At 41.6% G+C, this 25,756-nt stretch overlaps 1 protein-coding gene across 1 annotated transcript; it reads left to right on the forward strand.

Moving 5' to 3' along the window:
• Nucleotides 1-210: 210 nt before the first annotated feature.
• LOC138813659 (vomeronasal type-2 receptor 116-like) lies at nt 211-23,836 on the forward strand. The gene is made up of 8 exons (XM_070002056.1): nt 211-221; nt 4,272-4,343; nt 4,405-4,650; nt 15,849-16,137; nt 16,540-17,349; nt 18,688-18,915; nt 20,723-20,846; nt 22,917-23,836. The coding sequence occupies exons 1-8, from the start codon at nt 211-213 to the stop codon at nt 23,834-23,836; spliced, it is 2,700 nt and encodes an 899-aa protein (XP_069858157.1).
• The last annotated feature ends 1,920 nt before the right edge of the window (nt 23,837-25,756 follow it).

Genomic DNA, 25,756 nt, shown 5'->3' on the forward strand with positions numbered 1-25,756 from the left:
GAACCTACGCCCAGACAAGGGCAAGGTCCTGTGGTATTCCAGAGCCATGTGCAGTCCCTCACTTGATGGCCCAGGACTCCATCCTGATGAGGATCACTGCCCCATACCCCAGGGTATGGTGGGAGAATCCTTCGCCTCCCAGAGCAGGATCTTGATCCTCATCTTCCACAAGAGGCGCCAAACCATGCACAGGGCCTGGGCAGCTCGGACATGCTAGTCAGGTCAGGGGACGGCCTGATGCACGTGGTGAGGCCTGCTCCCTAGGTTGGTTGGCCTGTATGGTGCATGTGGAAACTCCCAGAGGCATAAGCTGCACTCCTGTATAATAGGTGGTGAACGGCTTACATACCAACCAGACTTGGATACTGCAATCTGAAGTCTCTTGGCAACGTATTGGTAGCTTCCACCAGCCAAAGGGATAGGAGGTAGAAATTCTCTAACTGGCTTTGAGAATATACAAAGGTAAGAATATTGGCTTTAGTTTTATGGTTTTCTAATTTTTTTCACTTATTTTCTTCACTTATACTAATCCATCCAAACTCATATTTCCTTCTTTTTCTCCCCAGGATTCCTTTGGTAAAATAATTGTGGAGTGTGTGTTAAGATTTTCTATTTTCTTTTAGATATGGTTCAGATGGATAATATACAATTTGCTCTACATACATATTTTTACCATTGTGATTACCCATAAGGAACAAAGGAAAATAATAGCACTTACGTTAAAATTGGGCTGGGAAGGTGGCTGAGTGGTAGAGTGCTTGCGTTGCATGCATGAGGCCCTGGGTTCAATTCCTCAGCACCACATAAGCAGAAAAAGCTGGAAGTGGTGCTGTGGCTCAAGTGGTAGAGGGCCATCCTTGACCTGAATTGCTGAGGGACTGCACCCAGGCCCTGAATTCAGGTCCCATGACCAGCAAAAATAATAAAAAAAATTCTGCCTTTGATTAGATATTTTCTTCAATGTAAATTCTAATTTATTTTGCTCAGGTCTTTTTTTTTCTGTCGTGGGGCTTGAACTCTGGGCCTAGATGCTGTCCCTAAGCTCTTCAGTTCAAGGCAAGCATTTGACCACTTAAGCCACAGGGTCACTTCCGGTTCTCTGAGTGGTCTATGGGAGATAAGATTCTCTGGAGTTTCGTGCCCAGGCTGTCTTTGAACCTACATTCTCAGATCTCAGCCTCTTGAGCAGCTGTTATTACAGGCTTGAGCCACTGCTGGAGCCAACCGTTCCCAGCGATTACTCAATTCTTTGCATGCTAAATGGCTGATGTATGACTGTTTCTACCTAAAAGTTATTTTCCATCAAATATTGCCTATGAAAGTTAGAAGAGTGATATGTAAAGTGATGCAAATTGAAAACAGCAAAAGATTATGGTCTAAGATCCCTCAAGTTTGTAGAGTTTGCACTCAGTGCAATGTCAGTCTACATGTGATTCTCCTGTTCTCCCTACTTTAAAACCAAATGTGAAATATCAATTTACAACCAGTTTGCCTAAGGGTAATTATTTTATATTTTTTAAAATGTCATTTTGAGATCAAATGTTTCAAAGACTTAATTTAAAAATCAATTTTTAAAAATTCATTAAGAAAACCAGGTGCTGTTGATTCCCGCCTGTTATCCTAGCTACTCAGGATGCTGAGACCTGAGGATCAGGGTTCAAAGCCAGTCCAGGCAGGAGAGTCCATGAGACTTTTCTCTCTAATAAACTACAAGAAAAGGAAAAGTGGTGCTGCAGCAGAAGTGGTAGAGCACACTCCTTGAGATGAAGAGCTGAGGGACAGTACCCAAGCCCTGATTTCAAGCCCCATGTCTGACAAAACAAACAAACAAACAAACTCTGTAAGGAAATAATGAAATGTAAAGGAAGAGGGAAGTTAGAAAATAAAAGCCTTGAGAATGGGAATTGAGGAAACAAGTTGGTTTCATTTGGATAAAAAAAATGATTTGAGAAACAAAAATTGTCTTCACTCTTTCTAACCACAAAATGTTTAAGTAGCACATGGTTTGATTAGGTCTCGAGTTTCATAAAATAGAGCTCATTATAAAATAATTGGTATTAAACAATTTGGGAGATTACCAATAAAATTAATAATAACACATGCAGGGTGAGGATATGGCCAAAAGAAGTTGTAATCTCATTGGTAACGTAATATGAGAAAAGATATAATATTACATGCACACTACCCACACACACTAATATGGCTGCTTGTTATGTCTATGTTTACATATGACAAGTTTTTATCATGACACTACTTAGAAGCTGAATTCCTGATCCAGGGTCAGTTCCAATCAACCTATGAATGGAAAAAGGAAATTGAGTTACACAGACACAATGGAGTCTTGGGCATGCAATAATATATTTGAGTCAGAAATACGGGAGGAAGTTGGATATCATTGTGTTCAGTAAATCACCCTGATAAATGCAGCATTGGTATATACTGAACACTGTGTGAAAAATTAAGCATACAACCAGTGGGTAGGGAAGGGAGGGAAAAAACTGAGTAACATAGTAAAAACAGAAATGTACTCATTCCCTGACTTACATAAAGATAACTCATCTGCCCACCACCTTTACAATACAGACAGACAGACAGACAGACAGACAGACAGACAGACAGACAGACAGACAGACAGACAGATAGACACATGTATTATCACCCAATACAGATACCCTAGATTTCTCTAATTTTTGAAATGTAGGGAGAAGAAGGTTTAGAATAATAGAGTAGTTATCAATGACAATGAAGTAGATATTTTAAGGATTGCCAGAAAGGAAATATGACATATGGTTCAGGCAGAAAAAGCAAACTGCCCCCACACAGGAAACGGAAGCCCATGGGGAAGACAGAGGAAAACGAAAAAGAGGAAAAGAGAAAGAGAGAAAAGGGGACTTCAGTTGAGCCAGGACCACAGCAGATGTGGAAGTGACCTCAGAGCCTGGAGAACCTCTCACTTGTAGAGGGAGTTGGGACCAGGGTAGTTCAGGAAGTGACCTCAGCAGATAAAGAAGTGACCTAAGAGTGTGGGGTCCTTTGCTGACTCAGTCACGTGATTGACAGGTGACTACTGGTTTCAGGTAGGTGAAGAGGAAGTTGAGAGGAGCTGTTCTCCTGGGCAGATTTAACAGAAATAGAGTAATAGATGAGGAGAACAGGGTAAAAGTTTGTCTTCTGAGCCAGGCTCAGGAGGCTCATACCTGTAATCCTGGGTACAGGCAGCAACAAAGATTTCTACCTCAGAAGCCAAGTCAGGCTTGGCCCCAGCTCTGGCCCTGTTGCAAGGTCTTGCTGGCTACCAACACCAAATTGCATGTGCATCCTGACTTTTCCAACTTACTTTTACCAAGTCCTTCCTGATAAACATATGGAGTCAAATCACAGAACCAGCCACCATGGTGAAGTCTGTGGAGAGCAGGAACCTTTGCTGTGACCTTGGTTTCACTTCTATTATGAGGAACAAATAAAGGAGACAGGTAGGGAGACATGGACAGAGCAGGGACCACATGCCTGTCCAAATGGGATACAATAATTTCCCCAGCACCTGGAACATGAAGGAGACACACAGCAGAACAAGACCCATCCATACACCCACAGCTTCCAGTATCCTTACTGGATAGGCCTGCTAGGTTCCCAGAAAGTCATAGATCATAGAACATCCCTGTCTAGCAGTGGATACCCACAGTATATTTCCAGATGCACTCTGCTGGTCAAAGGCATTTAAGCACTGAAGAAGTTCAAGTTTCAGAACACGAAGAAGTCTAATTGGATGCGTGCCCTGACCTTGAAGTATTGAACTCTATTGGTTGAATTCACTGAGACTTTTGGTAACACCTTCAGGAGTAAATAATTTCATTGACCTCTTCTGGATGCTTCTGTATTTGGAGTTGGTATGGAAACCTGAATGGGTCATTTACTAAGCTTCTGTGGCTCCCTTGGCACTGGGTTTGTGAGTCTGCCCATCCTCATCTTTGATCGTGTTCCAATAACTCTGATGGTGCCTTTGCTGGCCATGATAATCTATGCCCCTTGACCTTCATGTGGCATCCTTTGGTGTTATCTATTACCATCATCTCTAATGGCTTTCTTATGGGACTTTAAGTTGTGTGATTACTTTCTTTTCAACTTTTTGATTTCACACAATTTTGTGAACAACTCAACAAGAAAAGAATCCATCCCTGGAGTTTCATTATACAGTCTTGGATTAAATCACAGTCCTGAGGGTGTGGAGAAGATGGTACACATGTTTTTCAACTTGTGTTTTGATCTTGAAGCCAGACACCAGATGCTGAGCTAGAGGGCAGAAAGGGCTCTATATTCCTCTATGACAGTGGAGGAGACCCATGGTGCGTCCCAGTGGCCATCCAGATAACAATAAGCCACATAAACACCCATCTGAATCTGCAGGCTCAGTCTGCATCCAGAATCACAGCTCCAGGCCAAAACAGCAGCAATGTTCCCTGTGGCTCTGATGCTGCTTCTCCCTGAGCTTCTGCTAGTGTTATGTTCCTCTGAAGATGGCCAACACATTTGCACAGAGAAATCTGTGGCACACAGCAGGGGAGATGTGGTGATTGCAGGGTTTTTCCCCTTTTATTCTTGGGAATTGCTTCAGAACATTAATGACCTTGTCGTGCAGCAACAGAGCATTCAGTAAGTGATGATTTCTTGGATTTTCTTAAAATTTGCATTTTTGTTTGGTTAATTACAACTTTTGTGGGGTGAGTGGTGGGGGATTAGGGGTTGTAGGGGGGGAGTGCAGGTTGCAGGTGGAGAGTGGAAGGGATAGTATGGGGAAACAAAGAAGGAGGCAACAATGCTTGATAAGAAATGTCCTCACTATCTTGCCCTTGTAATTGTAACTCCTCTGTATGGTATTTTCACAAAAAAAAAAATAGTTGGGAGGAGTTTAGATGCATCCACTAATATTCTCCTCATCTTCTACATTGTCCTCACCTCAACAGCTCTACTTTATTTCAGATTTTCCTGATGAATATTTTTCAGCCTCCCAAGGGGTAGAGAGGTCTCTGGCTGTCTTCCATTCCACTCCCATTTCACAGGGCTGTCCAAACAACCCCACAATCATTGTGACTCCTCCAGCCTGAACTGCCCTGGTTCAGGGTCATTTGGGTGACCAAGAGTCCATACTAACATTCCAAAGCACATTATCCTCATCCATAGGCCAAAGGCCAGGGAATCTTCAATCAATGCTGGCCTTATACTTTTTGGACGTCCTTCAGGGCAACATTTCTTAGGCTAGACATGCAGTTTTTGCTTCTGGGGTTATATCATGTTAGCAAAGCTCTGGGAATGGGGAGCTGCTGGTCAGATCAGGAATAAGAGATCCGTGACAAGTTTGATTTTTTCCCCTTATCTATGTAAATGATATCTATGTAAATGAACCCCTGGCCTGCTGTCCATGTGTGAGTGTGTCTACTATGTCATTTCCAGAAGCTCTACTTCTGTTCCTTGTTCTTTGACACCTAGCTAGGTTATCTATTTTCCTCCTGCTCATAAATTCCTATAATATATTTGAATGCTTTCTTCATATGCTTTGTTTTTTTGTTGTTATGGGAGCTTGTACTGTAGGTCTTGATGCTGTCTCTGAGCTCTTTAGCTCAAAGCTAGGTCTCTACCACTTCAGGCACAGTGCCACTTCCAGTTTTCTAGTGGTTTATTTGAGTTAAGAGTCTCAATGACCTTTCTACCTAGGCTGCCTTTGAACTTCCATCCTCAGATCACAGCCTCCTTAGTAACTAGGATTATAAGCATGAGCTACTGGCACCTGGCTTTTTCATGTGTTTTATGCACTCTTTAATTCATGCGTTTGACCCAGGTGAGCTCACTACTTTCAGATCTACAGAATTCTCTGTAAACTAGGAAGTTACAGATGAATCTTCTCAGACAACTTGTGTGGAAACACCCTGTATGGGCTTTATTCAGGAGAGGAATACTTTATTCCATGAGAGATTTGTGAGGGATATTGAAGCAAACTGAATGTGATGTGGGAGTGAGTGAGCCAGATGGGGCTAATGTGTAAACCCAGCATTAGAAATGTACCCGCATGGGAGATGGGAGATGTCAGAGCTGTCTTCTGCTCTGTCCATTCTCTATTTGAGCTGTGTGTGTGTGTGTGTGTCTGTGTGTGTGTGTGTGTGTTCACACATGCTGTTGTACACAAGAGTGAACTCAAGTCCCGATGGCTGTCCCTTAGCATTATTTTCTCTCATGACTGGCACTCTACCCCTTGACCCACAGCTCTGTTACCAGTTTCTGTGTGTTTAATTGTACATAAGTGTCTCACAGACATTCCTGCCCAAAGTGACTACAAAACATAATTCTCTGATCTCAGCATCCTTAGAAGCCATAATTAAAGGCCTGAGCCACCAGTTCACAATTAACGTTTAGTATTACTGACATTCTAGCTGTCAAACCTCTGAGTTACATTGTACAAGAGGACATCAAAAACAACCATGAGAACTGAGATTCTGTCTATGAGAATTTCTCCAAACTGATTATATTGAATGCTAGGAGAACTCATTGTTCTGGAATATTTTTGATTCATATTGGACATGTGATACCATCTGGCCTTTGAAATGTCTCAGAATTAGACCAGTCTGCCTGGTCTGGCTTTGTGTCTCTTTCCAGAAATTCCAGGCAGGCTTCTGGGTTCCTGAGTCTGTAGCGACTTCCACAATGTCACCACTAGAGGGAGCAAAGGCCTTGAGGAAAGTCAGCTGTGAGGTGATAAACCACTTCAGTAGCAGAGAAAGTCAAAGGCAAGTTGGGCGACAAATACTCTGTGGTTGTAAAAGCCTCAAGAGAACCCCACTGAGTCGAAGGTCCCAGCATCCTCCTCTTGGGGCATGTGGGTGACCATATGCCTTATGCACAGGGAATAGCCATATGAGGACATTCTGTATTGTAGGGGCTAGATCTTTGTTCTGGAACAGGCCTTAGTCACAGCTGTGGCAACCAGAACTCTATTACACCTGGAATACCAACCAGCAGTGTCACCAAAATAGGTGAAGGTTAATGAAGTTTCGCTCTAAAAGTAGGCACTCTTCACTTAGGGCTCTTGACTTTGATCTCAGAATAAGAAATTCTATGCAAGTCACAATGATGAGAAAATGTGGCAGAGTTTTACAAACAAGCAAGCAAGTAAACAAACAGGAAACAGAAATTCAAAGATCCAATCTAACAGAGTAGAGATACACAGTTCTTGGGCTGCCAAGGGTATTCATATGGTAAAGGTTGGAGGTCTCACTTCAAAGTTATGCAAATATAGGTGTCTCATCTTTGTTTTAATCAATCCTAGTGTTATACTTTATGAGTTTCTGTAAGTTTTGGACATCCTTTCCAGGAAAGAAAGCATCCTGCCCTAAAAGAGATCATTACCCTTGATCTGAAGAAGGCATGCTGTTGTCTATATTTTGGCTAGAAGGTTGCTGATGTTTTGGGAGATCATTTTTTGGAGAAGGCATAGATGATGCCAGACAACTGTTAATTCCTATGATGAGAAATCCATTCTCAGGAAGAAATGCATCCTGTTGTCTCTCTTTGAAGCAAAGATAGTGCCTCTGTTTTTCTAAATCATGTTCCTGAGTTGCCTTTACAGGACTCATATTACTCAATTTATCCAGCTTCATTTTCTGCTCAATGACTTTGGTCCCTTAGTCTTAAGGTACCAAGGATGAATGAATAGCTCTCTATGTGCTGTGAGCTTACTATACCTCATTTTCTCCTAATTTTTGCTACTACATTTTCCAGTAAATTACTTTGTTCCCTTAATATTAAGAGAAGTAGATGGATAAGCTTCAACCTTGAGTTTTGAATTCCTGGCAAGCATTAACCAGGTCTCATTTTCCCTAGTCTACTCTGCCTCTTTATGACATCCTCAGTCCTTTGCAATCAAGACCAGGACAGTGCTGGGTGAGCACTAAGATCCACCCAGTTTGTATGTGGTAGAGGTGCACTCATGCCAAGAAGGCTAGGATCATACACAATTAGAGATAGCTAGAATAGAATTCAGATTGTCTGGTGACAGTTGACTTTCCAAGATACTGAGGTGATTATAGAGCTCTGCCAGAGGTTGGCCTGGCTATGGGGTCATGACAAGGTTTTAGTGCTATCACCTAGCCCACACTAAGCTGTGGGACAATATCACCATCTTACTTCCCTGTCCAACATATGACAAGGGGGATGGAGAATTATGCTGAGCCAGAGCAGCATGGTAAAATTTGTAAAGAAAGCCACAAGCTGGACACCGGTGGCTAATGCCTGAAATCTTAGCTGCTTAGGAGGCTGAGATCTGAGGATCGGTGTTCAAACAGTGCCTCTAGTTTATTCTGGATTATTGATTCAACCATGACATGCTTGACACAGGGTTCTAAGAAAAAACCCTGACCCACTCTTATGCCCTGCTCACTAGGAGGTTTTATCCCATACCTGCTGTTGTTCACAAGATTGGAGGAGGGAGATTGTCTCAGTCTTCCTTCTGTGTCCTAAACCAGTTCCAGAGGCACAATCTAAAGGTCTGAACCCAAGAGTTGAGACTATAAGCACTTCCCCAGCACTGCTCTCTGTATATGGGGATGATGCTGAGATTTAACATTAATTCTCTTCCTCCCTGAAATGTCAGAGGGTTTCTGTCCATACTGAGGTATTAGTGCTGATGATAGGAAGGGGAGACAGCTTCTTCCAACTTTTCTCACACACCCTTCTCTGTTGTTTTGTTCTACTAGAGAAGTATCCTCTGGTCCACACCCATGACTCTAATCTGTTCTTTGTTGGGTTAGGCAATCTTCAAGTTCTATCTTCCTTGGCTGCCATCTTGCTGTGCTTCTGTGGAATCCCCTTGAATGATGACGTTCTCTGAGTCAGCTTAGTGTGCCTCAACCCACATAACATGAATTGTATTTCTTTGTTTTCTTTAGCTTCCTCACAAGGCAAGATGTACTTCTTTGCAGAAGGGTGCCCCACCAGCAAAAGTCTGGCAAGGGAGCACAGACAGAAGGCAGCCCATTTCCCTATTTACTCTTAACACAGCAAGCCCTGCCTCTCTGCTTATATTGGGTGAACTCAGGTGGACAGTTTGCTCCCAATTTGAATTGTATTTCTTAAGATTTTCCTCATATGCACAGCTTATTCAAGGTACTCAATGACTTGGGATGGAGCTGGGCATGCTCCCATGTCCAAGACAGCAGTGTTTTTCACATATCTATACATTTCAGAGAGGAAAAACCAGCTTGCTCATCCCACCCCTATCTTTGCAATGTCAGAAGACTAGTCATCTCATGTATGCTGATCAATTCCTGTTCAGGAGCTGTCCCAATTCTAAGTGAAGTGAGGAGGCCAGGTCTGGCTGGCACCATATTGGCTACATGGTGGATGAGAGGGTTGGCATCTTGTCTTAATGCGGGGGGTGGGTCAGGGGGGAGGGGAAGGAAAACCCCTCCCCCATCACCTGCCTACCAGGTAATGGATGTGCCTGGACCCCTGGATGCAGGGGCAGGCACTTGGCTAATAGGTTACTCAATCTGTCAGTCCAGTGCCTGGGACTGGGAATTTCCTGAGAACCTGCCCTGTGTGCCCACCTATTTAGACCCACACCAGCCTAGCCACCAGGACTCCACGCAATGTGTGTCTCCATGATTGTGTCCTGTGTCCTGTCTCCTGGCTCGTCTCCAGTCATCATGGAGAACCTATTCAGCTCTCCATTGGAGCTGAATTGGCTTGTCGGTATTGTTTTTGTTGTTTCTTTCCTCTTAACATGATTCCTAGCTGTGTTAGGTGTATTTGCATGCTGCAGGCCTTTGTAACAACTGGTGGCCTGAAGCCTGTTAACTGTATAATAAAGACTCCAATATTCTATATTTTAAAATGTGTCTTCTGGAATGATTTACTTTACAATATATGGTGCCCAATGTGGGGCCCCAGTGCCAAGTAGGGCATCTGAGGTTCCTTGAATCCACTGGTGGATGGTCTCGGTCGGCTGGCTACTGTGGGACTGAAACTGCTACATGGAAGGCACACCCCAAGGAAAGTTCCAGGCTGTGTGGCCTTTCCATTACTCTGACAGCCAGCTATTCCATGCCAGACTTGCCATCCAAACATCTTTTTGGAGTTATTTAGAAATCCTTCAGATGTTAGTCTCTGTTTCTCTGTCCTGTACTCTCTCCTATATTGTGTTTATATGTTTTTCTGAAACCTGGGGGCTGGTCCATCTGGAAATTGAAGAGTATAGGGGAGCAGACATGCTCGTGCCCAGTACCCTGCCCTTCTTTCTCTCGATTGACGGATCTGAGAGTTTCTGGTGGCACTGAGTGGGAGAGGCTCACTGGGCAGACTCAGGTACTGTGGAGAGTTTTGTAGCTTGTTTGACTCTCATACAGTAGGGAGTTCTGGCTGGATACAATTGTGTTGATTGGGGGTCCCACTCATGGTGGGAGAAGCCCCAGCTCAGCTGGCTTTTTCTGTGTTTGTCTTGGTCTTGTGTCTTTTGTTGTGTTTGGTGTTCTGTCTTTATGGGGGAAATTGAAGCCTGCTATGTGCTGTACCCCATTCTGCAAGGAGAGAGGAGGGATTTTGCAGGCAGCTGACAGCCTGGTTCAAAAAACTAGTTAAGATTAGCAGTTTAAATTTAGTGTTCCTGGATAAAATTGGCAAAAACCAAAAAATGTCAGACAGCCTGGTGGGCTGAGAGATTAGCCTCAGGCAACATCTCCCTTCTTCCAATTGATGGTATTCAAAATGTCAGTTGATGTGTAAACTGCTCTAGACTATTGGGACAAAACTAGAGTCAAGTAACTGGGTGGGTCAATTTGGGCACTAGAGAATCCCCACCCAGCATTCTTCAATAAAAATAGTTGATATGCTAATATGCTTTGGTATATCAAGCTAGCCCTGAAAAAAAGTAGACCAGCAAAGTAATTTGTGAAATATTTTGTCTTAAATCTTGGTCGTAGAGAATAAGATTGGCAAAAAAGATCTCTTGCCACTAAAATTCAGGAAAATGTATGGCTGATATTTATTTTGCACACTTTAAGATTTTTGTGCACAAAAGTGTATGTATGAACTTGTTAAGATAAAAATTGTTATCATGATGTTAAAAAATGTATAAGTTAAGTTTAAACTGCAAGAAAAGTCAGCAGGTTTAAACATTACCAAAAGTATGAAAGGGTTATTGCATTTATTTTAAAGAACTTTAATTAAAAGATTTTGTAAGGATTCTTTAATTTGGAAACCTAAATCTGATGTTTTGATGCATAAGGCTGTTTGCATTGTAATCAAGTTATCTTAGCAAAACACATTGGAAACTTGAGATTATTTCCCACCACTGCTAAAATTTGGGGGTGAGTGTTAGAATTTGGATGTAAAGTTTTGTTTACCACTGTTAAGGACATTGCTTCTTCTGTGTGTCTAAACTGTTTTGTTTCTCAGTCAGAGATTAAAAAGGACAGGAAAATTTAGGATAAGCCTGTGTGCTAATCTTTAAAGGTAAGGGGTGCTCTGGAAAAGGGGCAGCTCAGCTGCTCCATGCATGGTGGGCCAGACCCTGGTGGAGTTTACGCATGGTGGAAGAGGCACAAAGGCAGTTCTAACACTACAAAGTCAGATTGGGTGTATACCCTTTCTGTAGGATGGGACAACAGGCCCATCTTCTTCCTGTCTTTTTTCCATGCAGATGTTCACTGGAAACCTGAGGTAAAAACTGGTGTTGTAATATTTCTAAAATTGCCCCTGAGGATGCATTTAAATTGAAAACGTTTTAAAGAAGAGTTTACAAGAGTTTATTTATGTGATGTAACTTGATTTCTATGCTATTTTTGCAATTGGATGTATTTTTGAAAGGATAAAAAGATCCTGTCATAGGAAGACCCCTGCTCAGGCAGGCAAGCCCTCCTAGTCATCCAGATTGACAGAGCCCACCGCAACAAAGTTGTTAATAAAGAATCAACTTTATTGAGAAGGTTCCTACACTGACCTGCCAGGGCCCCAGCACAGGCTGGGGAGCTGATACTGCAACCCCGAGCAGCCCACATACTTAGGTTTTTAAAGACAAAATTTACAAGGTCACGCCTGGTCACACCCAGGTGACCAATGAGATCGTAACCGTAACACACACAAAGGATTGTATGGTCATACCTGACCACACACAGGTAGCCAATAGGTGGTCACCAGTTGGAGCCAGATTACAACCCATCTGTTTTATGTGTCAGTCTTTAACTGAACAATCAAGGTGAGTTAGGTTGTTAAGGGGAGGGGCCTAGAGGCATTCTTTCCATTCTAAGAACTGGACTGGCTGGAGCCAAGGTCGAGTTAACCTTGTTTAGAGGTGGGTTTTTTGTTTTTTGTTTTTGTTTTTTTTCCCCTAAAATCCCTAAAGCAAAGGCAAAGCCTGGACAAAAGCTGTACCAGCTCAAGTCTCCTCTCAGGGCCCACTTCAATGCTAAGTCTAGATTCTTGAAACAGTGTTAGTGTTTGTAGTTCTTGCATTAAGAAAAACTGCTAAGTTCCTAATTGTAACGTAGACTGCAAAAAACAAAAATAAAAACAAACAAACAAACAAAAAAAACCATGGATAGTTTAAAAACCTTTGGCTGAGAGGTAATGGATGTGCCTAGTGTTCCAACAGGACATTTAAATGCAAATTAAAGTCATTTTAGGTAAAGAGATTAAAACTGGCATCCCTATTGTGAAAATTTGGGAAGTGGTAAAAGAGTGGCTGGCCTCCCTAACAAAGTTTAAAGTTAAAATTTTCCTAAATGTGTCTTTAAAAATCCAAAAAGATAAATTAGGATTCCTAAAATGATTGCCTAATTGCTATTCCAGTTTCTCTTATAGGTTTTTGTAAGCATGGTCCTTCAAAAATTGGTCAGAGCCAGAGGTCATGGGAAGATAGTTTGTAAGCATGCCTAATGTCCATGACTATCTACCCTTTAAATGGACAGAACTTGCTAGTCATCTGTGAGAGTAGTAAAAAGTTAAGGTTATAAAATGTGGGGGATAGTTTAAAATCCAAACTCCCCTATATTTGCTAACAGCTCTAATTGGCAGTAACTTTTGGACTGGCAGCAGCCCCCTAAATTCATCTATTCAGGAAAGAAAGTTGTGTACCTGAGATTGTGTCCATATTGGGATCTGTCTAAAGGCTTACACAGGTACTTAGGCATGGGTAGGGTCACTGGAAATAACATTACTAAGTCAGCCAGAAGGATGCTTTTGCAAACTAGTATGCTAAACAAGCTACACTGCTGTAGCCAGAGAAAAGGTCTGTGCATTTGTCAAAACTTAAATGTTGTATATGATTTCCAGTTTGGAGTACAATATTGCTCCTAATAACATATCATCTTGGCAACACATTGGTAAAATAGGTTAAGGCTATAGGTTCCTGACTAAGTAGTCTCAATGCCCCTGAGTCAGCTTGAAGAAGTTACAGAAGATGAATCTTCACCCATCAATGCCCTTAAGATCAAGGGACCAGAGTCACTTTAAAAATGAGGCAGGAAAACAGGGGTTATACCATGGGGGTGGACATACAAAGCAACAAAAAAATCACCTTATAAATATGTTAGAAACAATAGCAAGAAAGAAAAACCCCTTGAGTCCTTATCTGGTGGTTCATTTTGCCTAACATCAACTTATCTGACCTTTTCTGCTTGTCTCAGACATATACTAGTTATTGCACATAAGGGAAACCATGGGACCTATGTTTCTTTGGGCATGGCTTACTTCATTTAATATAAGTTTTTCCAAGTCTTTCCATTTCCTAACAAATGGGGTGGGTAATGTCATTCTTGATGCTGGCATAATATGGGGAGGTGAAGGGAAAAAAAGCAAATTGTTTAAATAGGGATACAGGTGGACCCATTGTAACAATAAGATGTACAAGATACTATGTCAAGCTGGGTGCCAGTGGTCACGCCTGCAATCCTAGCTACTCAAGAGGCTGAGATCTGACAATCATGGTTCAAAGCCAGCCCGGGCAGGAAAGTCCGTGAAACTCTTATCTCCAATAAACCACTTGAAAACCGGAAGTAGTGTTGTAGCTCAAGTGGTAGAGCACTCCCCTTGAGCTGAAGAGCATAAAGATAGACCCCAAGTCCAGAGTTCAAGCCCCATGACCCACCCCCCAAAAAAAGATACTATATCAAAAAATAACAAAAAACAAAGAACTTTACAACTTTGAATGGAGGAGGAGTGAAGGGGGGGTGTAGTCTGGTGGATGGAAAGGCAGGGATGATAAGGGAAAAACAAAGGAGGAGGCAACAATGCTTGATAAGAAATGTACTCATTACCTTGCTCATGTAATTGTAACCCCTCTATATGGTATTTTCACAATGAAAAAAATTAAAAGAATGAGGCAGGATAAATTAAAAAGAGGCATGGAAACAAGCCCAAGCCCTCTTTGTCCACCTAGAAAAACCTAGCCTTATTTAATAAAATCTCTGGTTATTAAAATGTTGTCACCTTGGTAAATTACCCAGGAGGAGCTACTGCCTAAATTGCCTTAAAAATCAATGGGACTCCAGCCTGCAAAAGCCAGTGTACAACCAGGAAGGTAGTGGGATATTTTACTAAAGTCAGACCTTAGGTTAAGCTTCTTTAACTAGTTTGTGCAGAAATGGCACATACCTCAGCATGAGGTGTGACAATCTACCATAGCTGCTGAAAGACATAGATGCTGCTTTCCAGCTTATCTGTTCTAATCTGTTTGAATAAAGTTCAAAAACAGCCTGGCATCATCCAGTGGAGACTACAGCATCATCCTGACCATATCCACTGTGATCAGTGTGGACAGTACTCCTTCTTGCCTGACCCCGTAACCTGAAGCTGATACCTGGTGAATGACTGCTTTGGATCTGCTTAACCTAGGAGTTCGGTTGAGGGACATTCTTTTGTGGGACACAGATTTGTAAATCATACCCTGCCTGGCATGGGATGGAAGTTCAAAGTCCCCTCACTATATGGATACCAATCATATGGAGCCAAGTTTTAATTGCTGGAGACTCCATAAATTACAGGAGTAAACGGCCTAGGAAAAATTTCAGTTCTTTTACAGAGAAATAAATGATTTGATCTCATGGACATAAAAATAAAAGGAGGAAATGAAGTAAGGCAGCCAGGTCTGGCTGGCACCATATTGGTCACATGTTGGAAAGTAGGGTCTAGCATCTTGTCCTCATGCTGGGGGAATGAAACACCCTTCCCCCATCATCTGCCTCCCAGGTAATGGGCATGCCTGGATCCCTGGAGGCAGGGACAGGCACTTGGCTGAAAGGTTACTGAATCTGTCAGTCTAGTGCCTGGGACTGGGAATTTCCTGAGAATCTGCCCCCTGCACTGACCTATGTATGCCAAGAACAACTTAGCTGCCAAGACTCCATGCCCCATGTATCTCTGCAAGTCCTGTGTTCTGTCTCCTGGCTCATCTCCAGTCATCATGGAGTCCCAATTCAGCTCTCCATTTAGTCCCAATTCAGCTCTCCATTGGAGCTGAATTGCTTGTTGGTATTGTTTTGATTTCCTCCCTCTATGGCATACTTCCTAGCTGTGTTAGGTGTATTCACATGTGCAGGCCTTTGTAACAACTGGTGGCCTGAAGCCTGTTAACTGTAAAATAAAGACTCCAATATTCTATATTTTAAAATGTGATTTCTGGGATGATTTACTTTACAACATAAGAACTTTTGTAAGACTACAAATTATAATGCCATCCTGTTGGAAGATAGGATCTACACATACTACTCTGTGTAGAGATAAGCATTTGAATCAACAAAGTCATGAGATTTGCAGTTAATCATTTGTAATACACATATACCTACACAATTTTTGTGACTTCTGTGCAGGATGAACTTAAAGAAATACCAATTGCTTCTCACCCTGGTGCTTGCAGTGGAGGAAATCAACAAGAATCCCCATCTGCTACTCAACATGACTCTGGGGTTTGAGATCTATAGTGCACATTGCAGAGATACTGATCTATTAGAGGATGTACTCATCTGGCTATCTGGGAAGAATAAAAACAGCCCTAATTACACCTGCAAAAGAGACAACAAAGCTTTAGCAGTACTCACAGGAACCTCAAGCACATCTGTCCCAATTGGGACACTGCTGGACCTCTACAAACTTCCACAGGTGAGGCTGGGAGGGGTTGGCAGATGTGAACCATGTCCACATTGACTCTTTCCTCGACAGGCTGAAGAAGAGGAGTTATCACAAACCCTTCCAAACCTGTGATCTCACCGGGAAAAGACAAAAAAGTGGGTGGGACATACAAATTTTCTTTGCTGCAAAAATAAATGAATAAAAGAAGAGGTTGTAAGAGATGAAAGGATGATCCAAAGCTCTGAGCCTTATCCATACATTTCTGCAATGAGCTTAGAACTTGGAAGATGACTTTCCAAGTGGGATAAGCAAACTCCCTCCCCATCCCCCAACCCCCGTCTCTACAGCCATTTTTCTTTAGTTTACATCAGGATAGAGCCTTGTCTATGATCATCCTCTTCCTGGTGTTGTGTTCATTTTTTTCCCCTCTAGTTCACCTTTGGGTCTTTTGATCCTCTCCTGAGTGACCATGGAAAGTTTGGTACTGTCTATCAGATGGCTGCCAATGACTCAGCTCTGGCCCTGGCTATGGTTTCTTTGATGCTTCACTTCAGTTGGACCTGGGTGGGACTGTTCATCACTGAAGATGACTATGGTGTGTGGTTCCTCTTAGAATTGAGAGATGAGATGGACAAGAATGGAGTCTGTTTGGCCTTTGAGAACATGATCACTTATCATACCTTATCAGATTTATCAAATGATCTATCCATACATCGCCAGCTAGTGGAATCATCAACCAATGTGATTATCATTTATGGGGACAGTAAATTTCTACTAAGCTTTATTCTTAAATTAGGGTACTATTTAATTACAGGGAAAGTCTGGGTCATGAACTCACCCTATGATGACGTGACTATTGGTAAAAAATATTTTCTGCTTGATTCTTTCCATGCACCTCTCATCTTTTCTCACCATCATAGAAACACTTCTGGGTTCACCAATTTTATTCTAACAGAGACCTTGTCCAAGAACTCAGGAGATAATTCCCTTCTCAGTTCATGGATTCAGTCTGTTTATTGCCTTCTGATTAAGTCTGACTGCAGAGACTTGGGGCACTGCTCATACAATGCCACACAGGATTGGTTGCTGAGGCATTATTTTGACATGACCATGTCAGAAGAGAGTTACAACATCTACAATGCCATGTATGCCTTGGCCCACGCCCTCCACCAGATGGTTCTTCATCACATGGAAGAGCTACCAGTGCACATTGCACAACCAAGGGCATTTCTCTCTTCACAGGTAATGGCTTTGCTTTTGGTTGACCTAATCTAGGCATGCAGACTTTGTATAGAAGCATTCACAGCAGATGGAACTAGGTCATCTGGTCCATTTTGGAAAATACAAGAGACTACGGGCCTGTCATGCTTACAATGAAATGACTGTAGAGCTGTGAACACAGTGTTCTTAAAGAATACTGCATCCGTGACAAGGAAGTGCTTTATCTTCTATCCCCATTCTCACTATGTGTGGAAAAAGCTGTCCCCTTTTCAATAGCATATATCCAAATTGTCTTTCTACCTTTTTAAAATAACAGATCAGCCGGGCGCTGGTGGCTCACACCTGTAATCCTAGCTACTCAGGAGGCTGAGATCTGAGGATCGCGATTCAAAGCCAGCCAGGGCAGGAGCGACCGTGAGACTCCTATCTCCAATAAACCACCAGAAAACTGGAAGTGGCGCTGTAGCTCAAGTGGTAGATTGCTCGCCTTGAGCTGGAGAGTTGAGGGACAGTGCCCAAGCCCAGAGTTCAAGCCCCACGACCGACAAAAAAAAAATAACAGATCAAGGGTGACTAGTTCTTGAAAAATTAATATTGTCTGGACACATGTGGCTCACACCTGTGGGTCACTTCTGGTTACAGTTAACCAGCATAAAGCCAGAGAGGGAGCTGTGGCTCAATTGATAAAATGCTTAGTTTGAAAAAAAAAAAAACTACCTCAAGTTGGTTGCCTAGGCCATGAGGTGGGGCCACAGGACAGGATACACACACACACACACACACACACACACACACACACACACACACACACACACAGAGAGAGAGAGAGAGAGAGAGAGAGAGAGAGAGAGAGAGAGAGAGAGAGTGAACTAAGTCTTCCTTAAGGTAATCTTTCTTAAAATAAAATTAAAAAAAAATTTAAAAAAATTTAAAAAAATAAAATAAAATAAAATAAAAAGGTAATCTTTCTTATCATAAATACTCTATGATTCTACTTAGTTTATTATTTGCCTATTTTTCAGACTGACTCTCTGCTCACAATTATAAAATAAATGATTGGAAAGCACTTTAGAGAGGCAGTTGAGGTCTGTCACAATATAATTCATTATTTGGTTGGATGTGGCTGGAATTTCATTCCCTTAAAATTGAATTTCTGCAGTCCATCCTGGATAACCAGGTTTTAGAACTTGGTAACACTTTAGTCCTCTGGGGGCTTGCATTTGACACAGTTGGTTGGATTCTTGTGGTGTGTGTGAATCATGTGGTAGGAATGACGGATAATCTGTGTGTATCCATTGTTCTGGGGTTCTGTGTTAACTCTGGGAAGTACTTCACCATACTGTAATGTGTCCCTTTTAGCTGCATCCCTTTTTGAAGAAGATCCAATTTACCAATCCTGTTGGAGACCAAGTGGTTTTGAATGAGGAAAGGAAATTGGAGGCAGAGTATGACATTATGAGCTTTTGGAATTTTCCTGAAGGTCTGGGACAAAGTGTAAAAGTTGGCAAGTTTTCTTCATTTAGGCCACATGATCAACAACTAACTTTGTTTGAAAATCTGATAGAATGGCCCATAGGAATTACCAAGGTGGGTCATTTCTACATTTTTGGCTTTCTCCTTTTAAAAAAAAAAAGTAAGATTATTATGAAGTAGTTGTAATACCCTAAGTCAGGTTATGAGTGCAATGCTTGTAGATAATGTCACTACATCCTTATTTTTCCAGCAGAGTTGGTCATTTCTAACTATAATGCCATGATCTATGTATAAATATGCCATAAGCTTATCCTGTTTATAAGCTTGTTTATCAAAACTATGGCTCAGTGATGTACATTTTACAACTTCTTGTATCTGGAAGTTTCTTGCTTACACATTTATGAAGGGAATAGGGGAACATTTCATTACCATTATGTTGCTCTATGTTTGCATATTGAATATCATAAAATGTGAATGACACCTGTGAAGATGTTTCCAGAACTGTGACCAGATATCTGAGGGAATCGAAGGAGAAGGCAGAAGGGCTTGCTTTGCTTCTGCCTGGAGATTTCAGACCACGGTTGGGTCAATTGTTGTTTTTGAGTTTGTGGTGAGACAGGATGTAATTAAAGGAGCATCTTCCAGTGAAGTTCACCTACATCATGGCAGCTAGGAAGCCAAGATAGAGAGAGATGTGAATGGCCATGGGTACAGCAGCACCACCAAAGCACTTAGCCACGCTTTAGAGTGTGAATTTGAAGTTTCCCTGATTGATTTTCCTCTGATGTTCATATTCATCTCTTCACAGATGAATAAGAGAGAAAACACATCATCACCCCAATTCAAGAATGGGATGGAGGGCTGGGAAGGTGCCTCAGTGGTAGAGCGCTTGCCTTGCATGCTCGAGGCCCTGGGTTCGATTCCTCAGCACCACATAAGCAAAAAGAAAAAAGCCGGAAGTGGCTCTGTGGCTCAAGTGGTAGAGCGCTAGTATTGAGCTGAAGAGCTGAGGGACAGCGCACAGGCCCAGAGTTCAGGCACCACGCCCGGACCCTCCCCCCCCCAAAAAAAGAATGGGATGGAGGATTGAACTCCCATTTCCTAGTTTCCTAGAATTAACATCCACCTCTTAAAGGCTTCATGATTTCCGGATGGCATGAGGGGCTTTTGTCAAGGTCCCATGTGTTCTTTTTTTTTTTAATTTAATTTTATTTTATTTGTGAACATACTGTACAGAGGGGTTACAATTACATGGGCAGGATAATGCCTACATTTCTTACCAAGCATTGCAGCCTCTTCCTTTGGTTTACCCTTCACATCCCTTCCCAGCCTCCCCCCTCCCCCCAATCCCAATCCTTCTCCTTCCCCCCCCCCCCGCACCGACGTTGTAAAGCTCGTTTTAGACATGACAACTTGTACTTCTCATTGTTGCAACAGGTCCACCTGTACCCTTAAACAACTGGTTTTTCCCCATCTCCTCCACAAGTTATACTGACATCAAATATAGTGAAAGCAGGGGTTATACTGTGGGGGAGGGACATACAAAGCAACAAAGAGATAATCTTATAAATGCGTTAGAAACACATGCATGAAAGAAAAAAAAACATTAAAATACATATCTAAGGGTTCATTTTCCTGACATCACATTATCTGACCTTTTCCGCTTGACTCATACATATACTAGATATTGCAAATAAGGGAAACCATGGGACCTATGTTTCTTTGGGCCTGGCTTACTTCACTTAATTCCACGTGTTCTTTAAGTCATGTTAGATGAAACTTTAAAAGGCTTAATCAATTCATTGGCTGTAGGTATATAAAGATTATGTGTTTTGATGATCTTTCCCCCTAAAGCACTGGAGTGTCTGGGATGTCAGGTAAAAAGATGAATAGTCACTAACCTTCATCTAACTGTGCTCAGACTCCTAGATCTGTCTGCACTGAGAGTTGTGGTCCTGGATTCAGGAAGACCTCTCTGGAGGGAAATGCTACCTGTTGCTTTGACTGCACTCCTTGCTCAGAGAATGAGATTTCTAATGTGTCAGGTGGGTCTGTGAGTTATAGAGAAATTGCCCATCTCTACTTCCTAACCTTCAGTGCATGCAAGCCAGTGAAGTTATCTACAGTAGCACGCCAGGAACACGTATTCCTCTTCATGGAGAATTCCATGATTATTGTTAACCATACTTATCCTTAGAAGAAACAACCCACTGCCCCTCCATTATATATATGATTGTATTTTCTCATCTATTACAGGATTCATCTTGAGAATACCCCTATTCCCCTCTCCTCAGTCACATTTTTTGTATTTAAAGAAAATATACACTAATGGTTTCCCTTATTTGGAAGAACTAGTATATGTCTGGGAAAAGCAGAAAAAGGCAAAAGCTATGTACATATCACCATATAAGATGTTAAGTTAAATGAACCCCAAGATAGGGACACAAGTAGTTTTTTTTCTTTTTTTCTTTTTTACATGTATTTATAATGTACTATATGAGTTTTTGGTTTCTGTGGTTTGTTCCTCCCCGACAGTATAATCCATGTTTTCACAGTATTAGATTCTGGTCCTGCATCTTGTATACACATTTTTCTAGTTTGGTGAGGGGAAGGAAAAAACAAACTTCTTAAATACGGATACAGTTTGACCCATTGTAACAATGAGATGTACAAGACACTATGTTGAATACGAACTTTACAACTTTGACTGGGGGTGAGGGATAGGGGTTAGGGAGTACTTGGGATGGTGGGGAAGGAAGGGATTGTAGGAGAAAAACAAAAGGTGGCACAAATGTTGATAGGATATGTACTCATTACCTTACTGTAACTCCTCTGTACAGTATTTTTACAATGAAAAACATATAAAAAGCAAAAGAGCAGGTAATAATGCTCCATAAGAAATGTACTCATTAACATACTTATGTAAATGTAACCCCTCTGTACAATATATTCACAATAAAAAATACATTTTTTAAAAAAGGAGAAATGGAGAAACTAAAAGTAAAAGACTGTAAAAAGAAAACAAAAAAATAGAAAATATCAAGGACCAGTTGTTGATCTTTGAAATGATGTGCAAATCATCACTGAATTTTGGATCTAACACAGTCTCTCATTTCTGAGTTCCCAGTGCTGCTCTTTTTTAATTAAATTTGTTTTCTATTTAGCAAACACTAATAATACAAAGGACTTTATTATGATAACTCCATGTCTGACACTGACACTAGATTGACTAGTAATTCTTCAAATATAAAAGATTCAGAAGTAGTTTTCTATGTTCATTTCATTTCTCTTCATCTAGCTGATCTTAACCAGACCCTATCATATCAGAGGAGAAAAATTGTTCTTGACACAGATAAATGCTCAAGAATTTTGTGTTTGGTATAAGGAGAAGATTGAGGTTTGGATTAAACCCTCTTGTTAAAATTGAAATGATTAGGGTGATTCTGTATTCACCATTATTTCTTGAATGAGTATCAGAGAACCAGAGTGATATGACCTGTCAAGAATGCAGCACATAAGGCTAGGTAATGATATATTTTCCCCTGTAATCCAAGTGACTCAGGCAGTTGAGATTTTAGGATGGAGCTTAGATGCAATGATGGGCAGGAAACTAAATAAGATGCTTTTCCACAATTAAGCATCCCCAAAAAACTGTAATTTAAGCTGTGGCTCAAGTGGTAGAGTGGTAGATTTGGCATGAATACTCTGAAAAAATTCCCAGGGCCAGAGTTCAAGCACTGGAGGAAAGACAGAAAGGAAGGAAGGAAGAAAGACCGAAACAAAGAAAGAAAGAAGGAAGATAAAAGAAAGAAGGGAGGAAGGGTAGGAGGAAGGGCAAGAGGGAGAGAAAAAGGATGTAAGGCAAGAAGGAAGGAAGGAATACAGGAAAGAAGGAAGCAGATAAACAGAAAAAAGAGAAATGGAGAAAGGAAAGAAGAAGAAATGTGAGAAAGAATTCAACAGGAAGTACTTTGACATTGAAAGTTACTCTACTTGGTATTGAACTCAACACAGGTCACCTGATGAATATGGAAAGGGAGCTATTTGAATGAAGGGGGATGAGAGGAAAGAGAAATATGAAACAAAGACTAACAATGATTTTCACTCCTCGCCAGACATGGAGCAGTGTGTGAGGTGTCCAGATTATCAGTTGGCCAACACTGAGAGAAACACCTGCCTCTTGAAAACTGAGAGTTTCCTGGCTTATGCAGACCCCTTGGGCATGTCACTTGCCTGCACAGCTCTCTGTTGCTCTGCACTCACAGCTGCCATTCTTGGGGTATTTATCAAGCACCAAGACACCCCCATTGTCAAGGCCAACAACCGGGCCCTCAGCTATATCCTGCTCATCTCCCTCACCTGCTGCTTCCTCTGCTCCTTGCTTTTCCTTGGCCGTCCCCACACAGCCTCCTGCATCCTCCAGCACACCACATTTGCAGTGGTCTTCACTGTGGCTGTCTCCACGGTCCTGGCCAAGACCATCACTGTGGTTCTGGCCTTCACACTCACTGCTCCAGGAAGAAGCATGAGGCAGTGGCTGGTGTCCCAGGCTCCTAAGCTCATCATCCCCATCTGCACCCTCATCCAGGTGACTCTCTGTGGCCTCTGGTTGGGAATCTCTCCTCCCTTTGTGGACAGAGATGCACACTCTGAACATGGCCATGTTATCATCCTGTGCAACATGGGCTCCCGCACTGCCTTCTACTGTGTCCTGGGATACCTGGGCTTTCTGGCCTTGTCCAGCTTCACCATGGCTTTTCTGGTCAGGAATCTGCCTGACACCTTCAATGAGGCCAAGTTCCTGACCTTCAGCATGCTGGTGTTCTGCAGTGTGTGGCTCACCTTCCTGCCTGTCTACCACAGCACCAAGGGGAAGGTCATGGTGGCCGTGGAGGTCTTCTCCATCTTGGCCTCCAGTGGAGGTCTCCTGGGCTGCATCTTTGCCCCCAAGTGCTACATCATCTTGATAAGACCTGAGAGAAATTCTCTGTCCAAGTTCAGGGAGAGATCACAGTCCGGAAGAAACAAACATTAAGATGAACATAAGTGTTGCCTACAATGTTTAGAGCCTCTGAGAGCAATCTATACCAATTTGGCAGTCACATCTTAGTTTAATTTGAGGAATTCTTTTTTATTTTTTAGTTTGAGGAATTCTTTGGACAAAGTAGTTACTGTTTTTCATTCTACTGCTTATGTAAGAGTCATATCAAATTCCCAACAAGACTTCCTAAATTTTCATTCTAATTTGGATATTTTATTCTTCCTCCAGTGTAATGTGTCATTTATGATATCATACTTTCTAATGATTACATTATCTATTGTGATTCTTCCTTTCTTTTTCCTGTCTCAATTATTCTTCTTACCTATGCTATATTGTTGCTTGCATATCACTATATTCGTAAGGCTGCTAGTATCTGAATGTTTTGCTGTGGAATGTTTCCATTCTTTCATTATGGTACTTCGATTGTATTCTCTGGCCTAGCTGTGTTTTTTGTTCACAATTTTCTATTTTGCTATATTACTGCGTGCATTTCTTCAGAAAATCTCTCCTTCTCTCTCTTCTCTTTTAGAGCAGGATGTTAATGTGTTTCAGTTTCCAAGAGGAATCTTTAAAGGTATTTTTTTGAGAAAAGAAATGTGAGTGAATCAATATAACTAGAGCGTCTCAATGAGCAGCTGTAACAATAGTTTGCTTATTGGTCATTATTTCTTATTGAAGGCCAAAGATACAGAGTGCCAAGCATAGCCTTGTCATCCCAGTCTCTATGAATCCTCAATATTACTTTGGGAGGAGAAATGGAATCATTTATAAGAAGAGAAAAAGCTCCCCAAAGAGAGGACAAAAACATTAGATAGGCTCAGACTCCCGTATCTCTCAATGTTCTTTAAAATTCTACAAGAACAGGAATGACTCAGATGAGTCACTTAAGAAATCAGAAGTGCTGAGAAGCTTGAAGTGAGACTGTTGTCATGCCACCACTGCATTATACCGTCAGGAGTCCAAAGGACAATTAAGCTCATTTTGCTGACTAGAGATCTTGACATCATTCAATGCTGTAACTGTGGGTCAGTGGAGTGATGTCACCCATGCATGCACCACAGAGACACACACAGCGCCGTATGTAATTCTGCTGGGCCATTGCTGGAAAACATAAAAACATATGCACAGAGACAGAAATGTGTGGAAGCCAAACAGATCATTCCATTTACACTGACTCATAGAGGAGAGTTCTCACTGTTCTGTAAGCATTTACTTTTGTATTGAATGGCATTGTTGGATTAGTATGTATACAACACAGGGGTACTGATGAATTTTACTATCATAAAGCTTTAACGAGAACCTGAACAGCCTAACCACAGAAAAGAAATGAGTGTTAGACTTCCATGTCAAATGCCTACATCAAGGATCATGAAGATGTATCTGTTGTCCACTAGAAAATAAGAACAAGGAAACTTCAGATCCAATCACTTTTTGCCCTTTATGAAGTGTAATCTTACCACTTTTTGTTAATAATAAATAGATAGTTGCCCTTATACATTCATCATACTCTAATGGTAAAGGAAGTAATTATTGAGTAATTTGTAAGGAAAGAGTATAAGGTACAAGGGACATGTTACTGGGCTCTCAGTGAAATAAAATGCATGTTTTACCTTGTCAAAGAGGACAACTTACCAGAATTATTTTGATCTCATGTCTTTTGTCCATAATCAGGTAGTCCAATGCAAACACACGTGTAACAGTTTATGTCTAAACACTTACGAGTTACATTAAAATCACTCATACTTAGCTGAGCACCAGTGCCTCAGGCCTGTAAACTTAGCTCCTTAGAGAACTGAGATGTGAGAAGCATGGTTTCAAGCCAGCCTGGAGCAGTAAAGTTCCTGAATCTTTTATAGCCAAGGAACCAACAAAGCCAGAAGTGTATTTGTGGTTCAAGTGGTAGAGCACTAGCTT

This window comes from Dipodomys merriami, unplaced genomic scaffold (genome assembly GCF_024711535.1).
Source record: "Dipodomys merriami isolate MVZ:Mamm:240054 unplaced genomic scaffold, mDipMer1.0.p SCAF_6, whole genome shotgun sequence".
NCBI lineage: Eukaryota > Metazoa > Chordata > Mammalia > Rodentia > Heteromyidae > Dipodomys > Dipodomys merriami.